The following is a 15934-nucleotide window of genomic DNA, read 5'->3' as shown; positions in this document are numbered from 1 at the left end:
AGCTGTTTTCTGAATGATCACAAGTATTAAATACAACATGGAGCATTATATAATGTGAAGTATACACTTGCATCTCTGTAATTTTAAAATTATTACATACCTGAGTTGGTTGACTCTTTAAAGAAATATGTTGCCTACACTTTACAAGGTTGGTATAGATAATAGCAGAGTACCTCTAGAGAGTACGATTGCTGTATGATCCATGGAACTGTCTTAAGTGTCCTAAATCATCAGAATTAGAGTTATTAATTCTTATTTCTTGAGAGAATGTAACTGTTATATCAAGATGCATGGCTACCTTTATGATTTCTGCCATAATTTTGAGATAAACAGTTGATGCAGATTGTTGAAGAATCCTTTGTATTAAGAAATGAATATTGTATCAGCTTATTTGATTTTCTATAATACTGCGTGATTTCAATTTTTTCTTTCTTTGATTCAGAAACTTGCCTTTATGGTTTCTCTTGGACTTGTTACACATGACCATCTGGAAGGTAAAAAGATAATCAAGATGCATTTTCATTGCTTTTTTAACAAATAAAACATCAAGATCCATTTATAGGGAAGTTTCATTTCACTTTATTGGGATTACTTTCAAAGAAATGCCTGGGATTTAGTGGGACTGTAGCAAAGTAACAGTCTTATACTACACAGGAAGCACTATATTCTTTATGTATTCTAAGAAAATCTCAAACATGATAAAGTGTATGTTCTCTTATGGTTAAAAATGGGAAAGCTATTGTCTTATGCCCTGCAACATAGATTTAAAAAACTGACTTAATAGGTGAACCTAAATCCTAATTGATTTTCAGATATGTTTGATTAAAAAAGGTGTCTTAAATTTAAGACCAGTTAAAATATTTCAGCAATTATTTTCATTTACTCTTAAATGACAGTGAATGAGATGTTTACATATATTTGGATGCATTTTTCTATGTACTTGTTTGCAGTTTTTAAGATTGTAATCCTCTGTTGTGCATTGTAATCTGTCATGGACTTATTGCATAGAAAAGAGTTGAGATATATATATTGAGCAATTAAATAGATCTTTACACTTCTCTGTAGCTGTTGATTTTGGCTTTAATGCTCTTTGCTGTCATTAATTTGCAGTATGTATGGCAAAATGTAATACACTATAATGAATGTTGCACTAATTGCCAGTTGCAAATTTTGTGTGATTCATATACTTGATAAAAATATAAAATGAGAGTTTTGAAGATATAGGCAGCAATCTTTTAAAATGAATTGGTATCATGCTTTATTGATGTATTTTCAAGCTATTTTATGTAATACAGATGTTTCTTTAGCATTATCTTTGTGCAAAGAATATCAGAAATGATAGATTCCGACTCCTAGTTTGCTCAGACTCTAGAACAAAATCTTGTGTGCTTGGAAATGCTTGTGTTTTCTAACCAAATTATTTCTTTCCCCAAGAAATACAAAGTAAGAGACAAGAAAGAAAACGAAGAACCACAGCAAATCCAGTTTACAGTGGAGCTGTTTTTGAGCCTGAGGTAGCAATCTCTTGTTTATACATCAGAGATAAAACCTGATTGAAAAGAATTTGCTTTGGTGCTCTTGCGTCCACCCATCCAGAAATGGCACTGGCCAGACTTGTCTAAAGAGAAGAATGAAATGACTTCCCTTCCGAATTCCATGTACAGCAGATGATGCTCTTTGAATTAAGGCTGTCCTTACTGCACCTGAGGGAAGCATGCTAGTTTGGGAAGGCTTGGCTTTCCAACACTCAACTGCCACTCCAAGTCCTCCAGCATTTGCTGCTGGTGTTGCCTAATGGTATAGCCAGGTCCATCCACAAAGATACTAGAAAACTTTGACCGTTCAGGATTGCTCTGATATATTTATAGAATCTATATACTAGTTGTGGAATGACTGAAGATTTAGTATTAAATCATTCTCTTGTTGCTAATGGATCTCACCCTGTTGCTTTCTGTCAGTGTTTCATGAAAGTCTAGCTTCTCTGGAGGGGGGTTTCTAGTAACACAATAGATAATGAATGCATTCTTTAAAAAACTAAAAGCTTACTTGAATCTTTAGAAAAGATTTTAAGTAGTAAACCATGTTTGTTTATGTTATATATGGATATGCATTTGTGATTCTATAGCTTTCAGTTAACAAAAACCCTTAATAATTACTTTGTTCCTATCTTCTACAAAGCGCAAGAAGAGTGCAGTCACATACCTGAACAGCACAATGCATCCTGGGACACGTAAACGAGGTAAATTTGTAATTAAGAGAAAGTGTGATACATAAATAAAATATATTAAGTAATAATCATACAAACAGAATAATAGCTCTGCTTGATTTGGCCAAGGCCCATCTTAGTCCAGGATTTTGTTTCTCACAGTGGCCAACCACATACTTCCAGGGTGGTTACTTACAGGAGATAGAGACATTCCCCTCTCCTGCTGTTTTTCCTTTGCAATTAAGATAATATTTTGAGGTACACTTTACCCAACACAGATGTAGCATAGAATCTTCAAGATTAATACAGTAGTTTATCCAGTCTTTTTTTCAAACTATCCAAGTTAGCATCCATAACCACATATTTTGGTAAATGAATTCCACAGATTAATTTTGCACTGCGTGAAGAAGTACTTTTATCTGTTCTAAATCTCCTTCCTGTCAGCTTTATTAGCTGACCTCTGGTCTAGTGTAGGAATTAAAGCAGTATTTTCTACAAACTGTTGCTTGGCCAAAAACCCCAGCATTGGAAATAGATGTAAGTGATATATATATGTTTGCTGAATGTTGATATACAGGTAGTCCTTGCTTAATTATCACAATTGGGACTGGAATCACTCCCAGTTGCAGTTGTTAAGCGATCTCGCAGATGGAATCCCAGGTAAGGAGCATGGGGTGCCTTGGGGGTGGGGGACACCTTTGGAGGCCTGGCTCACCCTGCCCATGAGTGTCTCTCTACTCAGGAGCTGAAAATCCTGCTTGGATTTCGGCTCCCTCTTGTCTCTGGGGGCTGCTTAAAGAGCTCCCTGCTGAAGGATTCCAGGTCTGTGCAAACAGGCACAAAGGATCTTTCATGCCTCTTGCACAGCGCTGAAATCTCAAAGGATTTCACCCACCCCCCTGAGGCACCCCGCATTCCTTACCTTACCACGCTGCCTTTCTGCTCAGGGGCTGAGAATCCTGCTTATATTTTAGCTCTTGTTTCTGGGGGCTGTTTAAAAAGGTCCCTGCCAAAGGATTCAGCTGAATCCTTCATGCCTGTTTGGATGGAATCCTTCATCAAGGAACTCTTTAAACAGCCCCTAGAGACAAGAGGCAGCCCTCTCAGCAGGCGGCAGCGGCTTACAACCTTCTCTGCTGGCTTCCCCATTGACTTTCTGGGGAAGCCGGCAGAGAAGATTGCAAATGCCGATCATATGATCACGAGGGGCTTGGCAGCTGTCGCAAGTGCAAACAGGTTGCTGATCGCCCAGATTGCAATCACGTGACTTCAGGGTGGTGGTGCGACTTTTGCAACTATCGGAAGTGCACTCCTTTTGAGGCTGTTGTAACTTTGAGCAGTCGTTATGTGACCGGTTATTAAGCAAGGACTATCTGTACTACTTAACGGCAGACACACACATACAAATAAATGAGTCATTAAAAAAAATCATACAATTAACAATACTAAAAAATTAGATTAAGCTCTCATGGTCTATGCAGGACAGTATTTTTGTTTCCTTGTTACAAATAATTACATACATATGACATACCATGTGCATTAATACAACTCCAGTCAGGACCAGGGAGTTGTTCATTGAGGCTTCCTGATACACCTAACAATACCCTGAATAATATTATCTAAAATAGATTCCCTTTGACAGCACATGTCCATAGAAGACATATCAATAAGGGCATATCTGAGTTATAGCTCCCCTGTGTTATAATGATCATGAAGTGGCAGTGTTTGTGATCAGTTTAAAAATAATAATGGATGTAATTAACTCTGAGCATATGTGGAAAAAGTGATTCTTCTTTCTTGATGGACAGAGCATGTTGACTTAAAAAAGATACTGCAAGGTTTCATTTCCCACATACTATAGGTAACCTGGTGATTGCTAGGTATATGAAAGAAGAAACATGTAATTACAGGTATATATTCTAAAGGTGCAAGTTAATAGGGTGAGTAAAATATGGAAAGAGCTGCACAAAATAATCTACCAGTTGCCTTCAGCTGGATAGAATATAGCCTAGCATAGATATTTCATAAAATCATAATAGAGTGAGAAGCCTAAGCTTAACTGACAAAGACTAGAATGAGGTTGGAAGGAATGACTTGTCCAGGTTGGCCCCCAAGGATCACAGGGGCAAGCTCAGGATATCAGCCTTCTACCCAAAAACATGTAGGTATTGATTTGAGGGCTGCGTATCTTAACTGTCAGGTCTGTAAGGTGCCAGGCAGATGGTGAAAGGGAAGATAAAACATTTTGGGGTCCCTAAATCTAAATCAATGGAGAAATTGGCACACAGCCAAACAACAATGAACAAAGCTTTCTAATTCTTAATAAGGCTAAAATGTAGAGATGGCATTGATCCAAAGAAGAAATAAAGGTCCATCAAAAAAGGAAGGCTTTGAGCTAAGATAAGGAACCAACAGAAAGCAAGGTCATGGAGATTTATCTAAATGGCCAACAATGGAGTCACTTGGTGAATGAGTGTGTGTTGTCTCATATGGTCATAAGGAAAGATGAAAATTGAGACGAGTGAAGAAATGTCATGCTGAACAGAAAGTGGAACCAAACTCTGGTTGCTAAGTCTAAGAGTTTCCAAAATTAGAGTTTTGAGAGAAAAATACCATATTTTTCTATACCATGCATGCTTTTATGAATCATATCACTCCTTAGTTGCTTTTTTTCCAGGCTAAAAAATTCCAAATATTTTTTGAGCTCCTTGACAATTTTAGTTGCCCTCTTCTGTACTTTTCCCACTTTTTAAATAACCTTTTTCAAATACAATAACCAGAACTATACACAGTATTCCAGGTAACAGAGATAATTATATTTGTACTATGGCATTTCAGTGTTGGCAGGTGTTTTTCAATCCCTTTCCTCTGGGGGACAAACCTCTCCCATTCTGACCCTTAAAAACCCCAAACTCAGAATAACATTTTTTTTCAGGCTGATTTCAGATCTTTTGGGGGGATAGTACAGGATTTAAGAGTGAGGATGGAAGCAGCTGTCTCCCAGAGATCTGCTGTTCCCATTGCCCATTTGAATTTGTAAAAAGAAAGTGTTCACTGTCAACAGTTGACAATTTGATGGCGTAGTCACATGGTGCTGAGAAGCTGCATGTGGGCTGTGGATGGCCCAGCCCTGGTTGTTTACATCATGTACTCCTTAAAATACTTCCTTGATGAGATGCCTAAAAAAGCTTCTTCAAGCACTTAGATTTTGTTTTAGATATAAAATACTGCTGATATAATCCAGTGTGATGGGTGCTTTTTTTATTAGTTGCACAATAGAACTGAGTGAGCATTATGTAATATCTGGCCCTGATTCTCCTTAATGCTTTTTAATAGTTCCCCTGCTGCTGGGTTTGTTTAAAAATAAAGTTAATAACTTCAAAATAATACAAGCTGTAATTTTAGAACAATACTTTGTAATTAAAATGTGTAATTATGAACTTGAGGCATTGTGCTTATAATAGTGTACATGAATGTATACTGTATATGAGTGTAAGTAATTAAAAGGCTCAAGCATTCATTGCAGGTTCCATTGTGTGGGTTTTTCCTTTTCCAAAAGTTGTCATTATAACTAAAGTGGATTTGGTTTACTTTTTTTTTTTCCATTGCTATTGGCATTTTGTTCTTGATCATATAAAGAACCTTTTATGTTTATTTCTACCATGCTTCACCTGTTTGGTGTAGCCAAACTAAAAAAAAAGATTTCCTATGAAAGCTTAATTCCATGCTTCAATCTTCCAGTCTGTAATTTTGTTTATCAGTCATCAGAAAACTGTTAGAAAAAGACTATAGTGTTATGTTTTCAGTTAGAATAATAGTTTGCATGATTGTGAGCTCTACATCCAGATTTGCTCTGTTGAAGGGCTCCATCATAGTCTGCTATATTGATCAATCAGATAAAGAGTGGATTTAGCTGGGCAATTTTATGTCATAGTTATTTTATGGGCAAAAATGCTCTTTAAATATATGATTGATCTAGACTCAGAATGCTTTGTGATTTTTAAAAGATTATTCAAACTTTAATAAACCAACAGTATTTCCCAAGTAATTCTGGTATCAGTATTCTTGCCTAAATGTAAACATTATGGATAGCCTCCAAATGATGTCTTGAGTTTCTCAGATTTCTAAGAAAAAGAAGAAATGAGGCTTAGAAAATGAATCAAGTGTTAGTAGGTACTGTTTTAAGTATTACGAAGATACTTCAGTCAATCTAAGGGTATGAATCATGGCAACTTTTGATATAAGCCAGTTGGGGGCTTGATGTAGAAGGAAAGATTGAACTTCCAAGACAGTAAAACTGAAATGAGCATACAAATGTTAGGAGTAGCCACCTTTACCCTTCTGAAGAACTGTGTTTTTTTCTCATAATATCCTTTTTGCAATATTCTTGTAAATGTCTTAAAATTAAAGTTAGAATCTTTACTTGGTTTCCTTTCACTTGTGACTATTATACTAACTACCTCTCTGTACCACATCACTTCCTTTTTCATGCTAGCCAATGAGGAGCAATGTCCAAAGGTATGTAAGATTATTTTCCTCCCCTTTTTGTTCCCTTCTGTTAATGTGTAGGTCGTCCACCTAAATACAACACTGTGCTGGGATTTGGGGCTCTGACCCCCACATCCCCTCTGTCCAGTCATCCTGATTCCCCTGAAAATGAAAAGACAGAGACCACATTTACTTTCCCTGCAACTGTTCAGCCTGTGTCCTTGCCCAGCCCCAGCTCCACAGACGTAAGTAATTCTTGCTGAATGATACATTGTTTGAAGCAGAGCTACTTGTGTAAAAACTTCAGAATTTGTGTTTTTTAGAAATACTGTAAATTGCACTGAAACAATCACTCCTCTTCTGGGCTCTGCATTACTGATAGTTGTACCTGTTTCCCCTCTCCTTGCCATTTCTTCTGTGATAGATGGATTTTATAATTAGCTCCCTAGAATCCCTAGGATATTCCAGTATCATGAATACGTTTTCCCTCCATTCATCTTTTCAGATGCACAGGGAGGTTGATGCAGTGTGTGCACATTTTAACAATGGAGTGGCAGGAAGGAAACCAGGTTTCTTTGGTTTCCTGTCATATTCAAATCATAAGAAAAACTAATAATAAGTATTAATCATCAGAAAAAGGATGAATTAGTTCCTCAGGCTTCACAAAACAATGTATGGGGAAATATTTTCAGTGGCCTTTGTCAGTGTCTTATGCTTTACAGATTCCTGGACAATGGATTCTGCTTTCTCGCTGTATCCTTCAGTGGTACAGAGGGCACTGTAAAATTGGTCATTCTTCTGCTGGCTACAGATTGTTGTTGAGTAAAAATTGTTCTAACCCTTCACTGATATGTATAATTAACTTTTCATTATTCAAAGGAACAAATACGTCCTCATATTAACAGCTTAGAACTGGGGGTTCTGGATTCATAACTTTAATCAGGACTCATCATTTTCTATTTCTTTGTTTTCTCAATTTAAGTAAGTCCTTTGTTGCTATAAAAACCCAGTTAATGAACACATTCTACTCAGAACATGTATAACTTACATTTTATATTCAGAGTAAATATGTCTTGAGAATATTTATGTACATCTAACTTGCTAAATAAACAGTTTGAAATTCTTGTAACACACAAAGCTTCATTGCTGTAGCAACTAAATATCAACATATTTTCTGCACCATGAGATATGACAAAAGATAAAATTAAGATGGAATCCTATAGAGAACACATTGTTCATGCTGAAACCCATAGTCTATGAAAATGTTATTATGAATGGAATCTTCTAAATTGCCAGAAGGCAGTAATGAAAGCTGATTTGAACAAAAAGGGAAAAAAATGATAACCTATTTTATACTCATGCATGCATAATATTTCTTAAAATTGTAACAGGTTAAGAAAAGGTTGCATGCTTATCTGAGCCTTTCTGCTTTAAATAAAACAATGAGCTTTTTGTCATTGTTTTTTCAATGTTCATAGATAATATTCTGAACTTTTCATAGTGATGTAGTTCCTATTTTATTTCATTGTTCAAACCTTGAACGAGTTTGTTATATAGTCACAAAGCATTTTTGTGTGTCCAGTTTGCATGCTATGTTAATCATAACATTCCAGGAGTGGGGTGGGGGGTGGGGAGCATTATAACTGTTCAGCAAAGACCTGAAAATTTGTGTTACAAGTTGTATTGAATCTGCAAACAGTACAATATTCTCTTTATAGCAATAATAGCAGCTAATGCAGATTTTATACAGTCATGTGAAAAAGTACATCCCACTGAAACTGTCCTAACAGTCAGAAATCACACTGAGACGAGGAGTAGGTCTCTAGTGTTTATTACTGCTACATTAAACAGAATCCTAACAAACTGAAGAAGCATGGGAAAAACCCAGACAGATAAACCCCGAAAGTCAAGGCGGGTCTGATCTGTGTCTCTTTGAATGGCTGCTTAACTCCTCAGTACTACGCATGCGTTTTCCCCCCTGGATAGAGGCCCCCTCCTGCTCACCATCAGTACTCATGACAGAAACTTGATTTTTTTCAACATATTTCAACATACAAATATTTGATCTTCACTTCAACAATATTGATAGATAAAGGGATATAATATAACAAATACCATGCACTATTTACATTTTGTAGTCTATTGTGTAATTTAAATAAACATAAATGCAAGTTTCACATGTGGAAAAAGTAAATACACACCTACATTTAACATTTCCTCAAATACCTAAAATTAAAATCAGGTGCACCAGATCAAGTGCAAATGATTAGAAGATTGTTAGAGAGGATCTGGGCAGAACCTGTCTTATTGAAACCTCAGACATTTGGTTTGATTTGCTCTTTGTTGTTTTAAGTGTATGGTATCACCATGTCTAGATCAAAAGAGATCTCTGAGGTCTTCCAAAAGAAATTTATAGATGCCTAAGTCTGGGAAGGGATTTAAAAAGATCACCAAACAATTGGACATCAATCATTCCACTGTCTGGAAGATCATCTACAAGTGGAGAAGATTTCAAACAATTGCAGACTTGCCTAGGCCAGGCCATCCCAGCAAATTCAGCGTGAGAGCAGAACACAGAATGCTGAAAGAAATCTCTAAGAACCCCAGAATTTCATCACGTGACCTACAGGTTGCTCTCGCCACTACTGATGTCAAAGTGCCTGAGTCTACCATTAGAAAGAAGCTGCTTGTGTTAAATCTACATGAGAAGTATGCGAGGAGGAAACCTTTGCTGTCCAGAAAGAACACCAGGGCAAGACTGAAGTTTGCTCATGAACACCTAGACAAAGACCAGGACTTCTGGAACAATGTGCTCTGGACAGACGAGGCAAAAACGAAAGACAGCATTTGGCCACAGTATCAGAAGACATGTTTGGCAAAAACGAAAGACAGCATTTCGCTAGAAGAACCTGATACTAACTGTAAATCGTGGTAGAAATGTTATAGTTTGGGGCTGCTTTGCTGTATCTGGGCCTGGGCAGCTCACCATAATAGAATCCACTAGAAATTCTTCATTGTATCAGAGGGTACTTGAAGATAATGTGAGATCATCTGTCAGAACATTGAAGCTCAACCGAAACTGGAACTTTCAACATGACCCTAAACATTCCAGTCAATCCACCAAGGAATGGCTGAAAAAAATAAAAAGGAAGATTCTGGAACGGCCAAGTCAAAGCCTGGATCTAAATCCCACTGAGATGTTTTGGGGTGATTTGAAACAGGCTGTGCATGTAAGAAACCGCTCAAACAGCACATAGCTGAAAAAATTCTGCATGGAGGAATGGGAAAAATATCTTCCCAGTCTATGTCAGAGATTGGTAGAGAGTTACAAGAATCGTCTACCTGAAGTTGTTTCTGCCAAAGGCAACAATACCAGGTATTAGAGCCAAGGTTGTACTTACTTTTTCCACAGAAGGAAATAGCATATCTGTTAATTTTTTGTTGAATAAATGATTGCAAAATCAATTTTTCATAGTTCCTTTGTTCAATCACATCACCTTTATATACTGTTTGAATAAAGATAAAATATTAATATGTCCACATGTTAAAAAAGGGAAAAAACTGTACATGGGTGTACTTATTTTTTCATATGACTGTACAAATTAAGAGTGCTGAGCCCCCTATAATTTGAGCACTGCCCAACGTCCATTAACTTCTGTGAAATTGATTTTATGTAGTGTTTTTAGGAGTTTACAAAGGGTCGTGTGCATCATTTGGCTAAAATGGGGGGTGGAGGAGATCAAGGATGGGCCTGAGGGATTTTTTAAACTCTCACCCCCATATTTCATTACTTAAATCGAGCCCTAGAAATCCATCACTCATCTGGTACACAGAACTTGTGGGACCAAACTATGACAATTTATAGGTCAAGATAGCATACTCATGCTGGAAGTTAATGATGTTACCTGCAGAGTGTAAAGCCTTGAGTTTCATGCAGTTAGAAAGTTTAAGCATTAGCCAGTGCTTGAGAGTAATCCTCTCTCCCAAATGGTTGATATTCTGTCATGATTTACCCATAATAGAGGTAGCCTACCACTGTTTTGAGGATAATGGGAAATGGCTTACATAATTCAAAATCAGTTTGTAAACTGTTAATAATCTCATTTACCACTACTCAAGTTGCTGTGGAATGCCATATTTTATGGAGAATGGGATACTTTTACAGATCTTACTATTCGTTTCTAAATTTGAAGAGAGTTTTAGAAAGTGGGATTCCATTGTAGCAAGTTGTCAGAATTGCCTTCAGCTCATCAAAAAGAATACTGCATAGAAATATCTTTTACATTCCTCTAATCTTGTTATTTTTATGTCTTTAATCTTTATCTGTGCAATGTACTAAAATTAAAATGTCTGTGAGGTAAAGATATCCAGGAGTTAACACAAAATCAATAACTCTAGCAACTTAACATTTTTCAGCTGAGAAGTATTTATCATAGAGATCTGTTTTGGCTGCTGGTTTTCTTCTCTTTTACCAAAATCCCAGATTAATTAAAACAAATTGGAGACAGGTAGATCTGTTGTTGGACTGAATTTATAAAATGCACATTGTCACCAAATGGAGACTAGAGGTGGAATAGATTTCCCCCTTTCCCTTGTCCTATGCAAACCCTTCTGAGATCTGCTTCAGAAGTTGAAGGATACTTCAGACCTATTTGGGTGGTGTACAGGGTTGCCAAAAAGAGGAAAAGGAAGTCCCTTCCTCTAAGTAGAAACTGAAAGCATTTGATTTTCAGAATATTAATGTGAAGCTAGAGTACTTAAAGTATCCTTTTATAGTTAAAATGGTGGTCTGTCTACATTTCTCAGGAAAGGCTATGGTAAAACCTAGAATTAAATTATGCTTATCCTCATAAATTAAGACAAGCCAATATTTCAGTCCACTATGGTTTTGCCATTGTTTTATAGCCAGTTATATTCAGATGTTATCAATGTATTTGAGATAATTCAAATAATCTCTATTTCAGGTTACATTTATCTAGCATACACATGCTTCTTAGAGTAGATATTGGTAATTTTGTCCCCTTCTACCAATAATCCTACCTGTGTGACTATATAAAATGGGTTGTACAAATGGCACACTTGTTAATGACACTGACATCACTGAGTAACCATTGTACTTCTTTGCCGCAATATATTTTTAATTCAGAGGCCAATATTGTAATGTGTTATCTTGGTGATTTAAAATAAATACAACAATGGCAAACACCAGCAGAGCTATACTTGCTCCTCCAACAATGCAAAGCATTCTCAGACCACATAAAGACTGTTTCCTTCAGTAACCAGTAAGCAGAAACCCACATACTTCGGGCATGTGATGTGAACAGATGAGGTGGATCAGAAACAATTGTGGTGCAAGAATAGAGGGAGTTAAAGAAGGGGAAGGCAACCAATAAGTTGCATGAAGAGAATCAAAGAAAAGATTGGACTGTCCTTGGAAGAGCTGCAAGTGTTATATATAGGTTGAGATGGTGAGCATTCATTGGTGGAGTAACCAGAAGTTGAACCTGATTCAGTGGCACATAACTAACTTACATGTTAGTTCTAGGCTGAGTGGTCCCTCTCCCAGCATGAAAATGTACATATTCCCTCAGTCCTTTTTTAAATTTTGAGTGTCAAAAATTTGGTAGTTCCACACTAATACTATTATTTTGGAACATACCATTGGGCTACTAATACTACATTGATCTAATGTTATTACAGTACTTTAAAACTACAGATGACTGGGATTTTCACCCTGACCTTAACTTCATTTCCTTGGAAACAAAAGAAATAATGTTCTTGTTTAAAATTGCTTGACAAGTCTACTAGAAAAAGCGGTGTACCTTAAGAAGCTATGTAACAAATTTTCATAATAACTTACCTGAGGAGAATGGAACAGGTTATACTTCATGGAGTTTTCCGTCTGTATTTCGTTCACGTATCACTTACATAGGATTGTCATAGGCTTTACTTTGATTTTCAATGTAGATTGCAAACATTAAAAAACTTTTTCCCCCTTTCCTTTATTTTATAGGGTGATATCCATGAAGATTTTTGCAGTGTTTGCAGGAAAAGTGGACAGCTACTTATGTGTGATACCTGCTCACGTGTATATCACTTGGACTGTCTAGACCCGCCTCTGAAAACTATTCCCAAGGGCATGTGGATTTGTCCCAAATGTCAAGACCAGGTATTGTTTGGCACAAAAAAGAAAGCACCAAAAAGGGTTGTCTGTAGTAGATAAAACAAGTCTTTATAAGGCTTTCGAAGAGTTAGAGGAACTAGCCAGTAGTCAAGCCTATCTACAAAACATTAGGCATTTCTAAATTAAATGAATTTTTGAACTCCGCAAGCTTATTCTTTAAAAGTTTGCTTTTGTTTTCTACATTGGAGGATATTTTTCTGCCATTGCTATGTCATAACACAGTACTGTAGTTGGTTGTCAGAGGCAAAGTCCAGAAACATTGACAAAAACTTTTTTTGACCCATAAATTCTCTTTTGCATCATTTCCCATAACTATTTCTTCGCTCCCCACCCAAATTAATGTTTTCATTTATATCTTAGAAAATCCATTATTTTCAGGCCAGTTAAGGAAATCTGTATGTCAAACATAATGTTAATCTCACAACAAAGGGCATTTACGGGAGAGGCAGATAGCAGAAGAATGCCTAACACTTCCCCATGCGCCTGTCAGTTCTTCCTTGCAGTCCTTCATACAGTATTTGGCTCTCCAGGCAACTATAAATCCTATTATGGGATGAAGATCATTAAGGAGTGATTGTGATACCTAGGTGTGACTCGGCTCCCTTCTCCACTTGCCAGTTCAGTTTGAGAAATGCATCACTATTCTGCATTGGTGGAGGTAGCACCAAGGGGAATGCTGTTTGCTCATTCATTTATAAATTTAAAAGTGTCTGTGATGCAGTTAACCTCCAGGCAATATACAGAGGTTAAAATATATACAGAATCGTGTAAAATGCAATAAGCATAACAAATAATGAAAGATTTAAAAAGCACAAGTGTTAAGTGGGAAAGTGAAATTGCTGTGAGATCACTGCTTGCTTTGTGACTAGGGAGACAGTGTTCCAAGAGTTGGTACCACAGCAACAAAGGCCACCCTTCCCTGAGTGACTGCCAAATTAATATCCACAGGACGTTGACGATGACAATGGTCAGATGCAGCTACAGGACAAACTGCATTCTTTCCTATATTGTAACGTTACCTTCTTTCTGAAAATCCAGGGCATTTGGTATTTGAACTACTTAAATCAGCAGTTTGTGAGTCAGAAAGTCGTCATCCTCTTTACTGAAAATGTAAGATCAGATATATTGGTTTTTCATTCCTGTTTGATTTGTTAAAATTCACAGCAGAAAAGGTTTGTAGACGCACAGGAATGTACAAAATTGCTGAGGCTGTGATTAAACTGGCCTCCTTTGTGGGAGGTATAGCACAAAAGAGTATTTCATACTGTTAATATTTTAAAGGCTTTTCCAGAACTGAATATGGAGGAGTTTTTTTGTATGCAGTAAATGAAATGTTTACTAGCTTGGGGAGAGTGGTGAGATGGTTCAGCTGTCTTCCCCCCCCCCCCCGAAAATGCTTTATTAAGAAATTTAACCAATACTCCAATTGCATTAATTCACTTATTTTGGGTGGGGGGACCTCTCTTCCTTGGCAGAGCAGTTGTGGATGTCATGCAAAGCATGCTTGTTGCTATCAGAGGCACTTAGGGATCAACGTTTAATAACACAATTCCTTCCCTCCTGCCAATGTCTTGTTACTTTCAGACTGTTTTATAATTCAGAGTATTTACAATTTGTGTCCTTATTGAGAGGCTGCAGTATGAATCTAAGCTCCTTTAACAACTTAATAGCAGCAGGACTATGTCTTCCATCCCCCTATTCTCCCCCAAACACAATAATATATCATTTTACTGCATTTATTTTTATTTAGTTTGTGAATTGTGTGTTCATTGGCAGAGTTAACACCTTCTATGCAACCAGGGTGCTTCTAGATATACCCTTGCTCATTTCTTCTGCTTACTCAACCCTCTACCTCCTGCCATCCCAATCCAGCTGCTTATCCAGGAGCTGGCCTAGAAATAAATCCTACCAGAAATTTAAGGTGTTTAATTTTATATGACAGTTCTAAGAAGAGAACTATGAACGTACATTGTGAGAGTGGTTTTCGTGATCACTATGAAAGGAACTGTTTTATGTCTACCTCTCTGAGTCTTCCCCGGAGGTAGAATGTGTCTGCCAAATGTTCACCCTCCTTCCTTTCAGATGCTGAAGAAAGAAGAAGCAATTCCATGGCCAGGGACTTTAGCAATTGTTCATTCATATATTGCATACAAAACAGGTAAGTTAAATAGTCTTTGGCTTGATTTTCTTTGGAAAAATGAACAGAATGTTTGTTCTACTCAGTTATTAAATAAAAAATTAATTAATAGTCAAATTAATTGATACCCCTAGTAGTCAAATTAGTAGGACAGTGTGAGATTATTTTTTAATGAATCCATCTGCAACATCAGAAATAATCCAGCATCACAATGACTGCTGTGTAATGCTGGTGGTCCATTGTGGAAAAATAGGTGAGAGAACACATCTATAGAGCACAATTAATAATCTCTTTTTCACAGCAAAAGAAGAGGAAAAACAAAAATTACTGAAATGGAGTTCAGATTTAAAGCAGGAAAGAGAACAATTAGAACAGAAAGTCAAACAACTCAGCAATTCTATAACAGTAAGTATTAACCATTGCCAAGTAATCATTTATTTATACCTTTTGTTTTCTACTAGGAGCTATGATTGTGAACCACCAAAAGATTATATTTTTTTTTACTCCATATAAATGTGGAGATATTATTTACTATAGAAAGAATCTCAACTACTTCACAGATACTTATTTAGATAATTTATATGGCACCCATCTAGAACAAATAACTCTGGGAGGCTAATAAACAGTACAAAAAACCAATATTGTAAAACCAATATATGATTAAAAATAAGGATAATATAGCAATCAAGACACACATAAATAACTCACAGTGCCAGAATACATACAGGCTCCATTAATACCCTGGTCCTAAAATGCCCAAAGGAAAGCCATGTCTTTGTAGTCTTACGGAAGGCCTGTAGAGTCAGAGCCAGCAAGATCTCAGGGGAAAGGCTGTTCCAAAGTACAGATGCCACAAAGGAAAAGGAACATCTCCCAGGTCCCACTAAATGACATTGTTTCGTAGAAAGGACCTAGAAGA

At 36.7% G+C, this 15934-nt stretch overlaps 1 protein-coding gene across 4 annotated transcripts in view; it reads left to right on the top strand.

Moving 5' to 3' along the window:
- The window catches only part of PHF21A (PHD finger protein 21A), a 160989-nt gene that overhangs the window by 139827 nt on the left and 5228 nt on the right, over positions 1-15934 (top strand). For 2 of the 4 annotated variants that reach the window (XM_063289666.1, XM_063289665.1), the window contains exons 11-17: positions 443-494; positions 1435-1514; positions 2179-2239; positions 6702-6724; positions 12708-12863; positions 14961-15036; positions 15317-15420. In XM_063289666.1, the coding sequence (XP_063145736.1) occupies positions 443-494; positions 1435-1514; positions 2179-2239; positions 6702-6724; positions 12708-12863; positions 14961-15036; positions 15317-15420 (552 nt within the window). Of the gene's footprint in view, positions 1-442; positions 495-1434; positions 1515-2178; positions 2240-6701; positions 6725-6775; positions 6940-12707; positions 12864-14960; positions 15037-15316; positions 15421-15934 lie in introns of all 4 variants that reach the window. The other 2 variants (XM_063289664.1, XM_063289663.1) reach the window with 1 other exon arrangement.

The sequence above is a fragment of the Candoia aspera genome, chromosome 1 (assembly GCF_035149785.1).
Source record: "Candoia aspera isolate rCanAsp1 chromosome 1, rCanAsp1.hap2, whole genome shotgun sequence".
Classification (NCBI taxonomy): Eukaryota; Metazoa; Chordata; class Lepidosauria; order Squamata; family Boidae; genus Candoia; species Candoia aspera.
The sequence above is the reverse complement of the archived record's forward strand: the minus strand, read 5'-3'. Positions and strand labels throughout refer to the sequence as shown.